Here is a 14,913-nt window from a genome sequence, read left to right as displayed (position 1 = left end):
TACTATATAACTTATAGTATATAACTTATAACAGCTTTAACTGAAATAGACACAAGTTTAATATAACTATTCTGTTAATAAAACACACACACACAAAATCCGATTAATCGATCGATAAAGTGCTAGATTAATCGATTACAAAAAGAATCGATAGCTGCAGCCCTATTAATTTGTCACACATGGCTTCTCCATTTTGGCTTTATTTTTGTTAACCTGTTAAAGACCAGATGATTAAGTCCTGATATGTAAAGCGAATTCAAAAGGGTGTTACTTTCTTTTTCACCTGATTTTATGTGAAGGATCATGTTACATTGAAGACTGGAGTAATGGCTGCTGAAAATGTAGCTTTGCGCAAACAGAACAAAATTACATTAAGACATTAAGTTTGAATATTTCACAATATTACCGTTTTGCCGTAGGACTATATTTGATCAAATTACAGCCTTGGTGAGTATAAGAGAATTAATTTTTTTAAAAAATCGTATTTATTCCCAACTTCTAACCTGTATTTTACATTAAATTTTTACAATGTCTTTCAGATATTGTAACAATTAAAAACTAGCTTTTAGGTCAGTGCTGATGACGCCATAATCATGCGCCGTGTTTCGCGTATTCGTCGCATGTGTTTTGGAAAAGCGACTTGCACTGTGGATATTGTAGCCTTTATTGAGTGATATTAGTAACGTTCGAATAGTTATGTCGTTTGTTGAGGACGAAACATTGGACAGTGGGGTGGACTCACACTCGCGATTGGAAAGCTATGTTTTCAGTAAGATCAACAGCCCTATGAACAGCTGCATGCTTCGTAGATTTACCAGCACACGTGGAACAACTGCAATTGACTATTTCTTTAATAATTGTGGCCAGAGATGTTTAACGTTCATTTTAAAAAAATGGATTACTTTAAATCAAAATACCGTTCAAACGTGCTTGTTCTAAGTAATTAGATTGATTTCTGCATATAAATTAAATATAGACTACTTGTATAATAGTGTGATTTTGATTTCCATCAGGTTGTGAGTTGTCTTCTGAAGTTCCATTTTACACATTTCAAGCAGACGAAGATGAAGATGTGGAACATTTTCTGGAGCTCAGGACGGTTCGTAGAATATTTTATTAAAGCAAGAGTTTGCCTGTCCTAAACCTGTATATTTCGCCATTCACTTTCATTGCGCTTTTTTTTATAAAGTTCAGTAATGGTGACTGACGTGTTCTACAGAAGGGGAAAAAATGAAAACTCCTATGTGTATGAAGTAATATAAAGTTGATCAAATCATGATAGATTTTCATTTTTGGCTGATTTAGTTTTAAAGTCAATATGAAATAAAAATGAATCTATTCTCTATGCATATTATAGATCTTATTGTGAACAATACGTCTGTGTGTGTGTGTTTCTTTCTCCCTTTTTATATTTTGTCACCTTCTGTTTAAAGTCACCATGAAATCAAACTTCACAGTTTTTATTTTTTAGCCATGTTTATTATAAATGGAAAAAAGGGAAATCATCCAAAAATGAACATTGTCATTTATTTACTCATCCTCAAGTTGTTCCAAACCTGTATATGTTTCTTTCATCTGTTGAACACAAAAGTAGATACTTTGAAGAATGTTGGTAAAAAAATTACTATAAAGTCAAAAGGGTGCTGTCAACTGTGTGGCTACCTTTTAATTAAAATAACTTCCCCTCCCTCTTGCAGCAGGGTGGGACAGCCTGTCACTAATATAAAACACAATGATCAAATCAATTCCTGAAGGACAAAATTTAGTGCCTGCCTATTTTTTTTTCTGGTTTGAGAAACCATTACGCAATCTTCTGGTGAAATTACAGTGTTCTCATAGGTGATGTATGCAGGACTACTCCAGTCATTTAATGGAACTCATTACTTGGCTAAATGTCATGGGTCAAAAAGGTCTATTGTCAACAGTGTAGTTATATATGAAGCACAGCTCAAACAGCTTTCTGTTGGTTAACAGTGAACCCAATGCAAAATCTGTTAAAATCACACTAAATTCCCGAATGGGTGGATTCCTTTTGTAAGCTGGATTTCGCTTGTGAAAATTTGCCTAACAGTGGTAAATGTGTCCGCCCCTTTAGTCTGCATAAACCCCTCCCCCTGCAAGCTCAACTTTTGGAGAGTAACGACCACATCTCTTAAATCTAGTTAACGGCTGATATATAGAACCAAGTTCCTGCCCAACATTTTATTTTACGATAATGCATTACTCAGTTGTACGTCATAATATAGACAAAATGATCAGTTGCTGCTTTCATTTCGTCGCGACTTTAAGATGTGTAATGAGCTTGATGACCGGTACTTTTAAACCCCTTTCTCAAACCATTAGATTTGTCTGGGTGATGGTGCCAAAGAGGAGAATAATGTTGTGGAAGTGACAGCTATGAATCACCAAGGCAAGAAAATATCTGTGCCCGTAGCTAATCTCAACATTTCCTGCCTGCCTATGGTAATGTTTTTTTTTTTTACTAAACTGTTGTATAATATAGGTATTCAAATATGTTGCAAGTTTTTAAATCAGTTTTTTTTTTTCACATCTGTTTCTACCCAGGTAAGCCTTGGGGAGTTTGAGTTGATGGCTCCTGTCACACTGCGGCTGAAATCTGGATCTGGACCAGTGACTGTCAGTGGGTTACATTTAGTTGGTGAGAAATAAAACAACAGTTGAAAGTCTCTATATATCACAAAAATGCATTTTAAAGCTAAAAATCATGCACAGAGCATGCTATTTTATCTCCTTTGTTTTGAAACTGAATGGTGCAAAATATTTCTCCTCTTTCAGCCACAGAGAATGAAGAGTCTGAAATATCAGATGAAGATGATGACGTTAGTGAGGAGGAAATGCTTTCAGTCAAACCAGCCAAGAAAAAGCAGATTTAAATCTCACAGAAGCTGAAATTGAGATGTTTACATCAGACCTTTATATGTTTTATACAATACCAGATGTAATGTTCTTCTATGGAACATGATGGAGGGTGGTGAAGAATTTTGTGCAATTTTGTACTGTCAGATTGTACAAATGTTAAACAGAAAGGTTGAAGCCTCAATACAGCCAGCTCTGTGAAAATTTACTTCATGTTAAAAATGTTAATACTGTTACTTATGTGTATGTAAGTAACCACCAACACCAACCTTCAGGTTCACTCTCAGTTGGGAGACCCATGAATTCACAGTCCTGTCACCATTGTCCCCTTAAGTGAGGGCACTTAAGGCTTATTCCAGATGTACTATCCCTGTAACACACTGTACCATGACAGTGAAAAACCTGTCAATCTACATCTGCCTTCAGGGAAAGCACCAGCATTGTTCTCTACAGGTTTTTTTCTTATCACGCATCATTTTGTTGCTTGAACTTGTTAAAAAAAATGTTTTTTTTTTTGCAATCAGGGTTTTTAAATCTTTGTCCCTTTTAGAAGGACCAATAGAGGGAAGTTTTGCATGGTGCATTTGATGTTGAGATCAGTCAAGGACTTGCCATTGTTATCATTTTTGTATTTTTACAGATTTATTTACAGAATCTGTAAATAAAAATTGTTGTTTTATTAGAATCAGTTTAATTACTACTTTTATTTTAAGAGCTCACTTACCAATTGTGTTGGTAAATTCACCAGGGTGAACCTGGTTTTGCATAGTTTCATGTGTGCAAGTCAACATATTTTATGTATATACATACATATTTACACACTCAAACACAGAGATATATATATATATATATATTCGTGTGTGTGTGTGTGTGTGTGTACATATAAAATGGAACACGTGGGCAACATGAACACAATAAAACCACAAATGTATACATTCAGACAAGTCTTTTATATAATGAAATTAGATTTTAACCTAAAGTTAATTATTAATAGATCTATTAGGTCAATCTAACATCTGTTCATTATTTTGGTACTTAACCTTTTACATTTTTGCTGTTTAATAAATTGTTTTGATTCATAATTATTCTACCATTTGAATTTGTTTTATTTTAAAGTTTGCTGAAAAGCCTATAATTGACTGTTTAATGGCGTTTTTTTCGGTGACAACTTACCCCATATTGTGTGACAAAATGTGCGAATACTATTTCTTCCTGGGAAATAAAGGTGGAAATGTTCAGTAGCTGTTATTTAGGCGGACCTGCCTTTAACATTTTTGATGATACAGAAATTAACTTTGAAACCTAACCAGAAAAAAATGTGACAACTGCGGTTCCTTTAAAATGACGCCAACAGCTGGTGACGTCACTTAACTCCCCCTAGTAACCATCGTCGGCGTCTCGGAAGGGAGGAAGATGGTGAGAAGTTAATCTGCCTTTAGTCCTATCTTTGTGTATTTTGTATTTAACTGAGATTTTAGAAACCTTTGAAATACGCATAATTTATTCAGCGTTTGCAGCGTGAAGTCTTGATTATTAGCTGCAGTAGCGGGCTTTCTGTAGGAGTGAAGCCTGATGGATCAGCAGCGCTAAGTCTCAGTTATTTGCCTTCCTCTGTCTCGTTAACGTTACTTATTTCCCGAATAATTAAAATGTAGAGATTGTAACTCATTCAAGAAATGATTATGGTATTGTAGCCACCGATGTTAAATTGATAGCTGAACAAAATGTGTCATCATTTCATCATCTTTCACTTTCACTGCATTTTTTATATAATGAGTGAATTGTTACTGAGTCATTATGTCTTTAATCTCGTTTTATATTATTTTGAATGGAATATAACTAAATTATTAAAATTTAAATCAACAAATGTCTTTGTCTTTTTCATACTTCGTTAGATAAGGCTCTTAGCTGAGAGAAGTAGTTTTTTTCTCACAAATGTCCTTATATAGTGTAGCTAATTGTTGTCTTGTTTAAAATCTGGTTATTGAGCATATTATGTTTATTCCAGGGTTTGTTGTCAATCCTTAGAAAACTAAAGAGTGCCCCAGACCAGGAGATACGCATTCTGCTCCTCGGATTAGACAATGGTGGAAAGACGACGCTTCTCAAACAGCTAGCCTCTGAGGATATTAGTCACATCACACCAACACAGGTAACACACAATCTCCCTTCTGCAGGAAACACAAATTGCCTTGTAAAAAGTTAGTTTCTTCCATTTTCATCTAGAATGAGCTCTTAAAGGGATAGTTCACTCAAAAATGAAAAATGTGTCATCATTTACTAACCTACATGTTGTTCCAAACCTGTATGAGTTTAAATCTTCTGTTGAACACAAATTAAGATATTTTAAAGAATATCGGTAACTAGACAGTTGACAGCACCCATTGACTTCCATTGTAGGAAAAAAAGAATACTATGGAAGTCAATGGGTGCCGTCAACTGTCTGGTACGTAAGTAATGCCGAAATTTTCATTTTTGGGTCAACTGTCCCTTAAGGGTTTTTTCTTGCAATACAGCATTGTTCAGTTCGTTTGAACTCTTCTGTCCTTGCCAGGGCTTTAATATTAAGAGCGTGCAGTCTCAGGGCTTCAAACTGAATGTCTGGGACATTGGAGGCCAGAGGAAGATTAGACCATACTGGAGAAACTACTTTGAAAATACTGACATGCTTGTGAGTGTTTCTTAAGAGATATGTTTATGAGTTATGCATAGCCAGTATTCATTATCATATATCACTACCATTCAAAAGTTCTAAAAATGTCTCTAATGCTCACCAAAAATATAGTTAAAATATTCTAGTAAATATTTCTAGTTTGCTATTTGAATATATTTTAAAATGTTTTTTTTTATGTGATGGCAAAGCTTAATTTGCAGCAAGCAGTTACCAATTATTATTATCATCAATTTTGAAAACAGTCTATTTTTCAGAATTCTTTGATAAACAGCATTTACTGTCACTTTTGATATATTTAATACATCCTTACTGAATAAAAGTATTAGGTTTTTTTTTTAAATCATACTGACGTCAAACATTGAACAGTTGTGTATATATATATTTCTCATGTGATGATGTATATGTGATATTTTCTTATATTTGTTTATGTAATGATTTTGACGTTGTGTTTTTGCATTTTAGATTTATGTCATAGACAGTGCAGACAGGAAGAGATTTGAGGAAACGGGACAGGTATATAAAGATTTATCATTATAGCAAATCTGTTCATTATTACTTGTCTTGTTTGTGTGTGGGTATGTGTGTAGATGAGAGATTATGAACCTTCCAAGGTCTCTGCAGGATATTTCTCACACTATGTGGCTTGACACTTGGTCAGGTCTATGTCTAGCTACATTTTCCTGCTCAATACAGTTCACTGCAGCGTTTTTACTTTATTGGACGTGAAACATTAAATTGCTCCAAGAAATGTGTAAGCATATACTTTCTTGATATGCATTTGTTCAAGCAAATCCATGCTAAAAGTATTTGAATGAGCTATTGAATTACTATTTGAATTGTTTATGTGATGTGCAGGAGTTGTCTGAGCTGCTAGATGAGGAGAAACTTAGTGGCGTACCTGTTTTAATCTTTGCCAATAAACAAGACCTGCTGACCGCTGCTCCAGCCTCTGAGATCGCAGAGGGACTGAACCTGCACACCATTCGGGACCGTATTTGGCAAATTCAGTCCTGCTCTGCACTTACGGGAGAGGGAGTCCAGGTGAGTCATTGCTTTTACATTAGCCTTGTTTTATTTTTCCAATCAGTTGTTTAGACCTTCCCATCAGCGGCTGGTTTTTGGCTTAAGTGCTCCTTTCTTTCAGGATGGCATGAACTGGGTCTGCAAGAACATTACTGCAAAGAAGAAGTAGTGAGCCTAGTACCTTTTGTAAAGGGAATGTGAAAATCAAATTTTGTGGACTGTGTGGATTTTCTACCAGCTCGACGAGGTTAAAGGGATATGAGGAGGCTTTTCTAACCCCTGACCCCTCTGAATCATTCCTCAGCCATCAACTCTGTCTCACCCGTAGTTACTCTGTCACCACTGTGCAACTGCATGATACTCTGAATTAATTTGATTTATAATGTACAATTAACCACTGAATTGAGTGTAATAAGTCTTTTTCTTTCGTATTATTATTATTCATTAGAATGTTGTCTGTTTGATCTTGGAATCTATTTTAATATCTTGAATTTCTATGATTTATTCCTTTTAGATGTTTTATACTATGCTAGACCTAAAAGACTAGACTATTTTTTTTTGTTTTTGTTTTTTTGCATAGCCTGTGTTATTTTACTGGCTTGAACCATTGAATAAATATTTTACTGTGGGATGAGCACCCGGCTAAATCACAATGGATACCTGTGTATAACAACCAGCAGGGTTGCTACACAGGTGTGCTTGCTTAAGCACCTGGCTGTGGCAGTGAGGAGTTTTTTTTCTATTTATGACATGATATTGAGACAATATAATTCACATAATTCCTCAAGCACCAGACCAGCAGCGCAGATGCTCTTGTCACAAACAATGTTCTTTTTTTCAAAGCAGAATACATTCAAATTTATGAAAATAAATATTTGGGAAATGTCTACAAAATGAAAATTAAATGACATTTCCCCTTTCTCTTGGTTTCAATGCTTAAGCTTCAAATATACAGTAATTTGTGTATGCCTTAAGTTGTGAGACCGAAGCGGCACATTCCCATTTAACAATAATAAGTCAAAACTACAACTCGTGGCCCGTCATATTACAGAACAATTAAATCAATCCGCCTTAAATGCATTTTAGTCCATTAGTTTTGAGAATCTAAACGTATCGATTTAAAAAAAAAAGGTAACTAAACCCTAAACCACCTTTTTTTAGCTAATGATCTGTAAGAATGGGGCTTTATTAATGCTGTTCATTGATTCGAGTAACTTTTTTGACATATGGGTATAAAGTTTTAATTCTACAATATATATGGTGTAAAAACGTCTGAGTGCTGCCCTCTTCAGGTTGAACGGTGGCTACTACAGTTGAATTTTCCTATTGGATGTTTGGGGTGGTTCCTGACGTAAGGGGTGAGTGGTGACGTAAGCAGGTTCCAGCTCACCACGCCCTTAGTAAATCCTACCACGCCCTTGGCAGTATAAAAACCGATGGTTTGAACAAGAGTTTAACCACTGTTTGTCAGTTTGGTTTGAAATGTGCTGGGGACAAAGACGAATTCGGAAGTGCATTTTTTTAGAAGTGCTGGGTACAAACTTGATAATAAATCCATCTATCCCCAGACTTCATTTGAGTTCTTAAATGGTCTAGTGGTAGATCTTTTGCCAAGCGTGTCAGAGGTTACGGGTTCTTATCCGCACTCGTATAGTTTTTTTTTTCTCTCATCATAACTGAATATGTTCATCAGTGATTACAGTCTATATCAAGCAGGGACACATTTGTGTGCATTTTATTTTGTGATTTCAGTCTCCGCAACGGCGATAGATTGAAGAGTGCGTCCGAGTGAAGACTGCACGAGCCACAAGAGATCACTGTAGCCTATCCATGACACTGATAGCAGCGGCAACGAGCGCTCAGGTTTATTTAAAAAACATCACATTTTAGCGCTAGATTTCTTATTTAATAGCGAACTAAATGACTGCTCTGGTAGTCAACTGGAGATGTTTTATTTATTTGTATTAGGTTACGGTACAATCGTGCCCCAAGGTTTCCGCTCAGCCCCGCCCTCGGTTCATCCCGTCTATCTCCGCTGGGCTCTGCCCACTTTTCCAGCATTTTTCAAATATTGCCAGTGGGTGGAGTCAGGCTCTGACCAGGGGTTTAGTTGCCCTTTAAGGTAAGAGCGGGCGTGGCCAATTGTAACTTGAATGTGCGAGCCCAAGGGCCAAGGCTTCCGGTGTCCTTCGCGTAAATCACGTTCAGTACAAAAACAGTCGTTATGCTGCTTGATATTGCAAATAGTAGGCAGCTGCTGTCATTTTATTGTTGAAAAATGTATTATCATAATCTTAAACGCACTGGATTGTATCTCAAATAGTTTTACCGGGTCTGTAGCCTACTTGTTTTTTCTTCTAGTTATCTCCCTATAGCGGCTAATAAACCGGAAGTCTCGCACAGAAATAGTGTTGCAAAAGGTGGATAGTGACCTGCATTTACATTTGAGACACTGACAAATGAAGATCTATCTATCTATGTTTCTATGTAACTATCTATCCATCCATCCATCTATCATCTATCTATCTCTATGGAGAGAGGCAGATGTGGGCAGGTGACCTTGTGTTCAACTGGGGCTCTTCCCCCCCCCCACAGGGCTAATGTCACACCTCCGTCAAACCCTATGTTGTCATGGCAACTGCTTTATGGTCATGTCAGAACTGTTAAATGCATAGATACCTGCTGTTTCATGAACGAGTATAGGCACTCGGTTCACACTTTTCTCTGGAGCTGGCAGTGCACCTACAAATAACTCACAGCTATTGATGCTTTATTCTTGGTAACTGAAATCCATAAGCTCAGTTGATTGACAGACAAAGCACTCAGAGATGTTGTGGGTTCACAAAAGAATCATTTCTCAGAGTAGCCTATACATTCACTCAACTCCTTGCTTTGCCCAGTCTTCAGTCCAAGCACTCAGCAAACACTGCACTAAAACATAGAGACACAGGGTGGGCTTTCGTGCACCGGGCCTGTCAGCACCTTCATTTGCAAATCAGTGAGCAAGAGACATTGCTGTTTTTGAGTTTGTCCACTGAATGACACCGAACCGGAACTCTCAGCAGAAGCCACCTGTGCTGTGAAGGATGTGATGATGAGGTGTGTCAGCTGCCAGTGAGACCGACCACTGCTTCCGACCACTGAGCCCAAATAAAGAGAAAACAAGACTAGATGTTGATAAGGAATCACAAACAGGAGAATTCTGTCATAACCATCAAACCTGTAAGCTAAAAATAATGTTTTAGCTGTTTTTGTCCATATACAGTGAAACTCAGTGAGTTCCAAAACAACACGGGACCCCACTGACTTTCATTTTGAGGACACAGTTATGTTTAAAAGGCAATTATTGGCTTACCCATTGATATACAAAGAACAAAATATATCAAGAACAAAATATGAACTGAGCTAGATAAGCTTTGCAACATCAACACTATTACTGAACTGAATTGAATAAACATTTAACAGACTAAATAAATAAATAATGACATTATTGCCTTCTGTTGAACTACTTATAGCTGAATCAAACTTGTTTCATAATTAATGAACTTAGCAACATTAATTGAACTGAATTGATACGACAGTGAACTGAGCTGAATAATGATATTATCTTCTATAGAGCTGAAATCGAGTTTGTTTCTAATTTTTTTAAATAATTTCATAATTAATTTTACATCACATTCATTTTCCTGCTTATTAAAGCCTGCTTTGAAACAATCTGTATTTCTTTTTATGTATTTTGTGTTTCACAGAAGAAAGTTTTACTGATTTGGAATGACATAATTAACAGAAATCTTTGAGCGTACTTTAAAAGCCATCATTAAATCAAAACTGATCATTAATATTTTTTATAAAATGTTGTTTATTATTGATAATTTATCTGTTGGACATCTTTAGTTTTTATTTATATTCATGTGCCCTCAATCTTTTATCAAAACATGAACTCACCCCCGCTCTGGCAGCTACATCTCTCTGATCATGGCTGCGCTTAAGTCCAATTTTGTATGCCCTTCCCTCGCTAACTTCCCTCAGTCTCCTTCACTCAGATGTACATCATTGCTAACATTGCACGAATACCCACTACTGGCAGAACCCTTGAAATGTGCCCTAAGCCCTTGATCACTTGGAATCCACAATGAAGCTAATTTATTGTTTAAATTTTTTCCCCTTGTGAATTTGTTTTACGCGCCATTCTATAGGCCTGTATGTATGCATGCTTGGGCTGTTGGAGAAAATATAAAATGAAAATGATAACAATACAATAAACTTATAGCTACAAGTATTGTGCGGTTAAATGTCAAAATAACTCAAATTATTGAGTTAAGTAAATTAAGTGCGATCTGCTGTAATATCACAATCGCGTTGCACTGTGGTCAATGGATCTGCCTGAAGTGTACAAATTGAGAAGAGGGTCTGTCCAAATAAGCTTCCCTCGCCCACTTGACGAAGTTAGCACTTCAAAATGGCGGCAGAGATTTCACAATAGACAAAAATCCCAATAGACAAGATCAAGTCCCACCCAATTTTTTATAAGTAATTGCTTCGCGACTGCCAAAAAAAAGAACGCTCTATAATGTGTGTGTAGTATGAATGTAATTCGGACGTACTACATTTGCCATGTTTTCATTATCATATGCCCTATCAGTGTCAGATGCCTCGAAACACTGCTATTCACAAATCCTCTCCTGTGGCCTCATGGGATAGTAAAATGTCCATCGAATGCATACTTCAGAAACGCACTGGAAGTAGTAGGTCATCCGGGTACTTTTTTTCTAATCTTTTAGTACTATGAATTCGGACACACTTCTTTTGTCGCATAATAAGGGAAGTATACCATTTCGGTTCCATGCCAATTTTAAGTCTTTTAAAAAAGAAATATCCTGTATTCAAGTGAAAAACATCATAATTTTGTATTTAATGAATCCTACGGAAAGCATCCAATGACGCTGCAATGACTACCGTTTGCCTTTTTGATGACATTTCCCATTTCCTTTTCAGCCTGTGTTGTCTTTTCTAGTAATCCTTCTGGCTTGATGATTCATAATCATGTACAGTATGTGTAGCAATTTGTAATTTTTACAGTAAAAGTTTAAATAAACAAATTTAAAAATGAACATTGCAACACACAGACAGCTGTAATTGTAAGGAGAACGGGAAGAGAGAGCTGTGCCTCAACTCCCAGTGTAACCATGTCTAATGAGATGATGACATCTTTCATTTACAGAACATAATCACATTAACTGTTTCAGTTTGAATGGCTTAATATTTCCCATGTGTCATCATTTTTCCATATGAAGCTCAAGAGCAAGTTTGCTCATGTCTGTTTGTGTAAGAGAGAGGGCGAGGAATGGAGATATAGTGTGTTTGTGAGCATCAACTCATCACTATATATCACTTCATTGGTGTGTATTTGCCTGTTCACTGGGGTGTGGTCTGATGCTCTTGACAGCTCTGTGTGTGTTACCATGGCAACCGTGTGTGTGTGTGCACATGCCTCAGTGTAGGGGCCTCGCTGAAGGTGTTTTAATGCTGTTGCTCCGCCGGGAGCCTGTCAGCTGTTGTGCAGCTGCCGTAGCATTAGCAGGCCCGAAGCCCTGTGCATTTATCCATCTTCTCTACGACACATCACACTTCTAATTCAAAAGCCTAATCAAAGACATCCACACACAGTGCAGGGCTTGTCAGGCCAGCAAATGCTACAGAGATCTTCTGGTTTCATATTCCTGTAATGAGTAACTGGAGACGAGAGGGAAATCTGCTGCTCTGGCTGCCCTCTTTGTTACCCGAGTATCTCCAAATTATTAACACTGGAGCCTGGGAATTCAGCCTTCAAACAGACACGCAGTGTTTCTGGTAAGCCTTACTGCTACGCCTAGTTCAATGTTTTATTTAACCAGGGTTTTTAAATCTTTGGCATTAACAAAATACACAGGTAAGAATAGCAGTTTCTTAAAGGGATAGTTTGCCACTAAGAAAAAGAGAAAGAAAAGAAAAAGAAAATTCCTTCAGCATTTACTCACCCTCTTGTCATTCCATACCTGTTTGGTGTTTCTTGGAGCACAAATGATTACTGAAGGATCATGTGACATGCAAATCTCACCCTAAACATTTGAACAGTAGTGTACGGGAAAGAGCTGCCACAAAGGGGAAGAGTTTTAAACTGTTCCTCACACAAAACTATCCTATGACGTATCTTATCAATTTTCATCTGTTTTTTTTTTTGTTTAGTTTGACTGCCTGGTCACTATGGACTCTAACTGTATGGAAAGGATTGGTGTGAAGATCAGTGTTGCTAAGTGTGTGATTTTCCCGCTGAATTGGGCTTCTTTTAAGTTAAGTTGTTGCCGTGGGTTGATATCTGAAGTACCCAGAGGCCTCTGCAGCTCTCCTGCCTGTGTTGCTCCAGGACTGGCCTCACAGGCCCTAAGAGGGATTTTGGATTATCCATCCTGGCTTTAGGGATTGGAGCTGCAATGTGCTGGATAGCAGAAATCTTAATTCTGCATGGTAAATAGATTATTGAGCATGTGAGGCACTGACAGACATTCCAAATTAGATGTTGACTCCTCTCTTCCCTATCGTTTCTTCTTTCAGTGTTTCCTTTTTCTGAAAATCATTTAAAAACTTTATCCTTTATGCATCTCTGTCTTCCCTGCTCACTCTATGGTATCAGCGTGAAGCAATATGAGAATGAGAAGCAGCAAAAACAATGGCCCTACATACATCTGGTATTAACATCTGTTTCAGATTTACAGCTGAAATGGTCAGCTCTAAATACAGGTGGGTCCACAAAGTCCTGATGGTACACATGTGACCATATTACATTTGTAGGGTAAACTAATCCTTCTTGATGCATCCAGTATGGCAGCTAAGGCCCATATACTCACCTTTTGTTTTATGGAAAATAACCATCTGATCAAAAGAAAAAAAAAGGACATACCATTTGGCAGCACTGAAAAGTCAGCAGCTTCGGCCTGCTCTGTTTCAGGCAGATCCCCCTAAGGTTTCTGGGAATTTGTTTTGTTTTTGAGAAAGGGCTATGTATCATTTCTCCTCTCCTCTACTCTCATGGCCTGTTCACACACCAAGATAAATGTAATTTTGGGGCATAGAATGGCTGTTTCGACACGAACATTCACACATTGTCAATGTAACATTTATTCTTATTAAGAGAGAGGTGTTCTAATACTCTTTTCCATCACACTGCAAAGAAAACTGTTATATAAAATGACGACATGGTAGTGCTCGCGAACAGACTAAAGTCTATTTTACACTGCAAAGGTGGTTTCTGTTGCAACATGAAAACATCTTAAATGTCTGTGTATTTGACAAATATTGCAGCTAATCCACTTCATCTGTGATATGCAAACACTGCAAGCATCACTACGGGAAGCAGAAAGTGTCCAAATTCAAATGTTTGGCCAGTTTTCTTCACAGTGCGATGGAAAAGAGAATAACTCCCTGTAAAAATTAACATTAACAGAGCATTCATTCAAATAAAAATGTTTGAATCCGGAACAGACAAATCATCCAATAATTAGATGGAATTTTCCCGCTGAACATTTGTGTTAGTGTGAACAGGCCTCAAGTCTGCAAAACACGTGTCCACTCTCTAATCTGCAAGTTCTCAAACTACATTAAACACCGAGCAATACAAATATGAAAGTGCTAACGTGATCTCCACTAGCAAAGCCATCATCGTGGGACATCGTTCCCCCTAATAACAGGGCAGGTTTTAATAATTGATACCAAGGAAGAGTAAGCAATTGTGACTGTTGCAGAAAAACAAGAGGCTTTAGACTACAGCTGGTCTGTGCTGGGCTCATAGGGGACAGAAGACCTTGAAGCCTTTGTACAAACATGTCCACACCCTAACATTTTCACACCAACTCATTTACATGAAAAATCCCCATGTTTGCAGTGCTTTTTATTTTCCTTTTCACTTCAGGCCTCACATACATCCGTATGTGATCACATGTACAGAGGAGCTAAGCCGGGCAGCCTATGTTGTGTTTTGCAATCGATCCTTCCGGCAGGCTTCAGTCCTCCCACGGGCTGCAATGAGCCAGCATGAGCAGCCAGCGTGATTAGCATCATGGGACGGCAGAGCTCAGAAAAACAAACCCATTGTAGAGCTCTCGGAGCATATGGCGTATCCACCCACAGCAAGCAGGGGGAAAAAAGAGGGTAGAGTCTAGTCAGACTTCTAATTGGTCACAAAATGTTGACTGTGTTGGTTTGAGAGCACATGAATATATGGGGTTTGTGGGAGGAGAGGGGCTGGAACGTTAAACTTTATAAATAAATGATGAGCTGTTCTTCAAGCCTGATTACTTCCCCCA

The 14,913-nt window shown here is 37.5% G+C and overlaps 2 protein-coding genes across 2 annotated transcripts; both read left to right on the top strand.

Annotated features, from left to right (window-relative positions):
- Positions 1-593: 593 nt before the first annotated feature.
- Positions 594-3,562, top strand: npm3 (nucleophosmin/nucleoplasmin, 3). Its single transcript, XM_077237360.1, has 5 exons — positions 594-769; positions 1,014-1,099; positions 2,344-2,463; positions 2,566-2,659; positions 2,797-3,562. Exons 1-5 carry the CDS (start codon positions 697-699, stop codon positions 2,892-2,894), a joined length of 471 nt encoding a protein of 156 aa, XP_077093475.1. The 5' UTR covers positions 594-696; the 3' UTR covers positions 2,895-3,562.
- Positions 3,563-4,259: 697 nt separating this feature from the next.
- On the top strand, positions 4,260-7,211 carry arl3a (ADP ribosylation factor like GTPase 3a). Its single transcript, XM_077237358.1, has 6 exons — positions 4,260-4,293; positions 4,886-5,029; positions 5,432-5,548; positions 6,014-6,064; positions 6,407-6,592; positions 6,696-7,211. The coding sequence occupies exons 1-6, from the start codon at positions 4,291-4,293 to the stop codon at positions 6,741-6,743; spliced, it is 549 nt and encodes a 182-aa protein (XP_077093473.1). The 5' UTR covers positions 4,260-4,290; the 3' UTR covers positions 6,744-7,211.
- The last annotated feature ends 7,702 nt before the right edge of the window (positions 7,212-14,913 follow it).

This window comes from Siphateles boraxobius, unplaced genomic scaffold, assembly GCF_051911475.1.
Source record: "Siphateles boraxobius isolate OS27281-9 unplaced genomic scaffold, OSU_SipBor_1 20, whole genome shotgun sequence".
NCBI classification, from domain to species: Eukaryota; Metazoa; Chordata; class Actinopteri; order Cypriniformes; family Leuciscidae; genus Siphateles; species Siphateles boraxobius.
Note: the sequence above shows the minus strand (reverse complement) of the source record. Positions and strands in the feature narration are given on the sequence as shown.

Coding starts and splice junctions, on each gene's coding strand:
- npm3 (XM_077237360.1), top strand. CDS start 697: ATGTCGTTTGTTGAGGACGAAACATTGGACAGTGGGGTGGACTCACAC. Junction 1,100..2,343: donor ATTTTCTGGAGCTCAGGACG/GTTCGTAGAATA, acceptor TCAAACCATTAG/ATTTGTCTGGGTGATGGTGC. Junction 2,464..2,565: donor ACATTTCCTGCCTGCCTATG/GTAATGTTTTTT, acceptor GTTTCTACCCAG/GTAAGCCTTGGGGAGTTTGA.
- arl3a (XM_077237358.1), top strand. Junction 5,549..6,013: donor TTGAAAATACTGACATGCTT/GTGAGTGTTTCT, acceptor TTTGCATTTTAG/ATTTATGTCATAGACAGTGC. Junction 6,593..6,695: donor TTACGGGAGAGGGAGTCCAG/GTGAGTCATTGC, acceptor CCTTTCTTTCAG/GATGGCATGAACTGGGTCTG.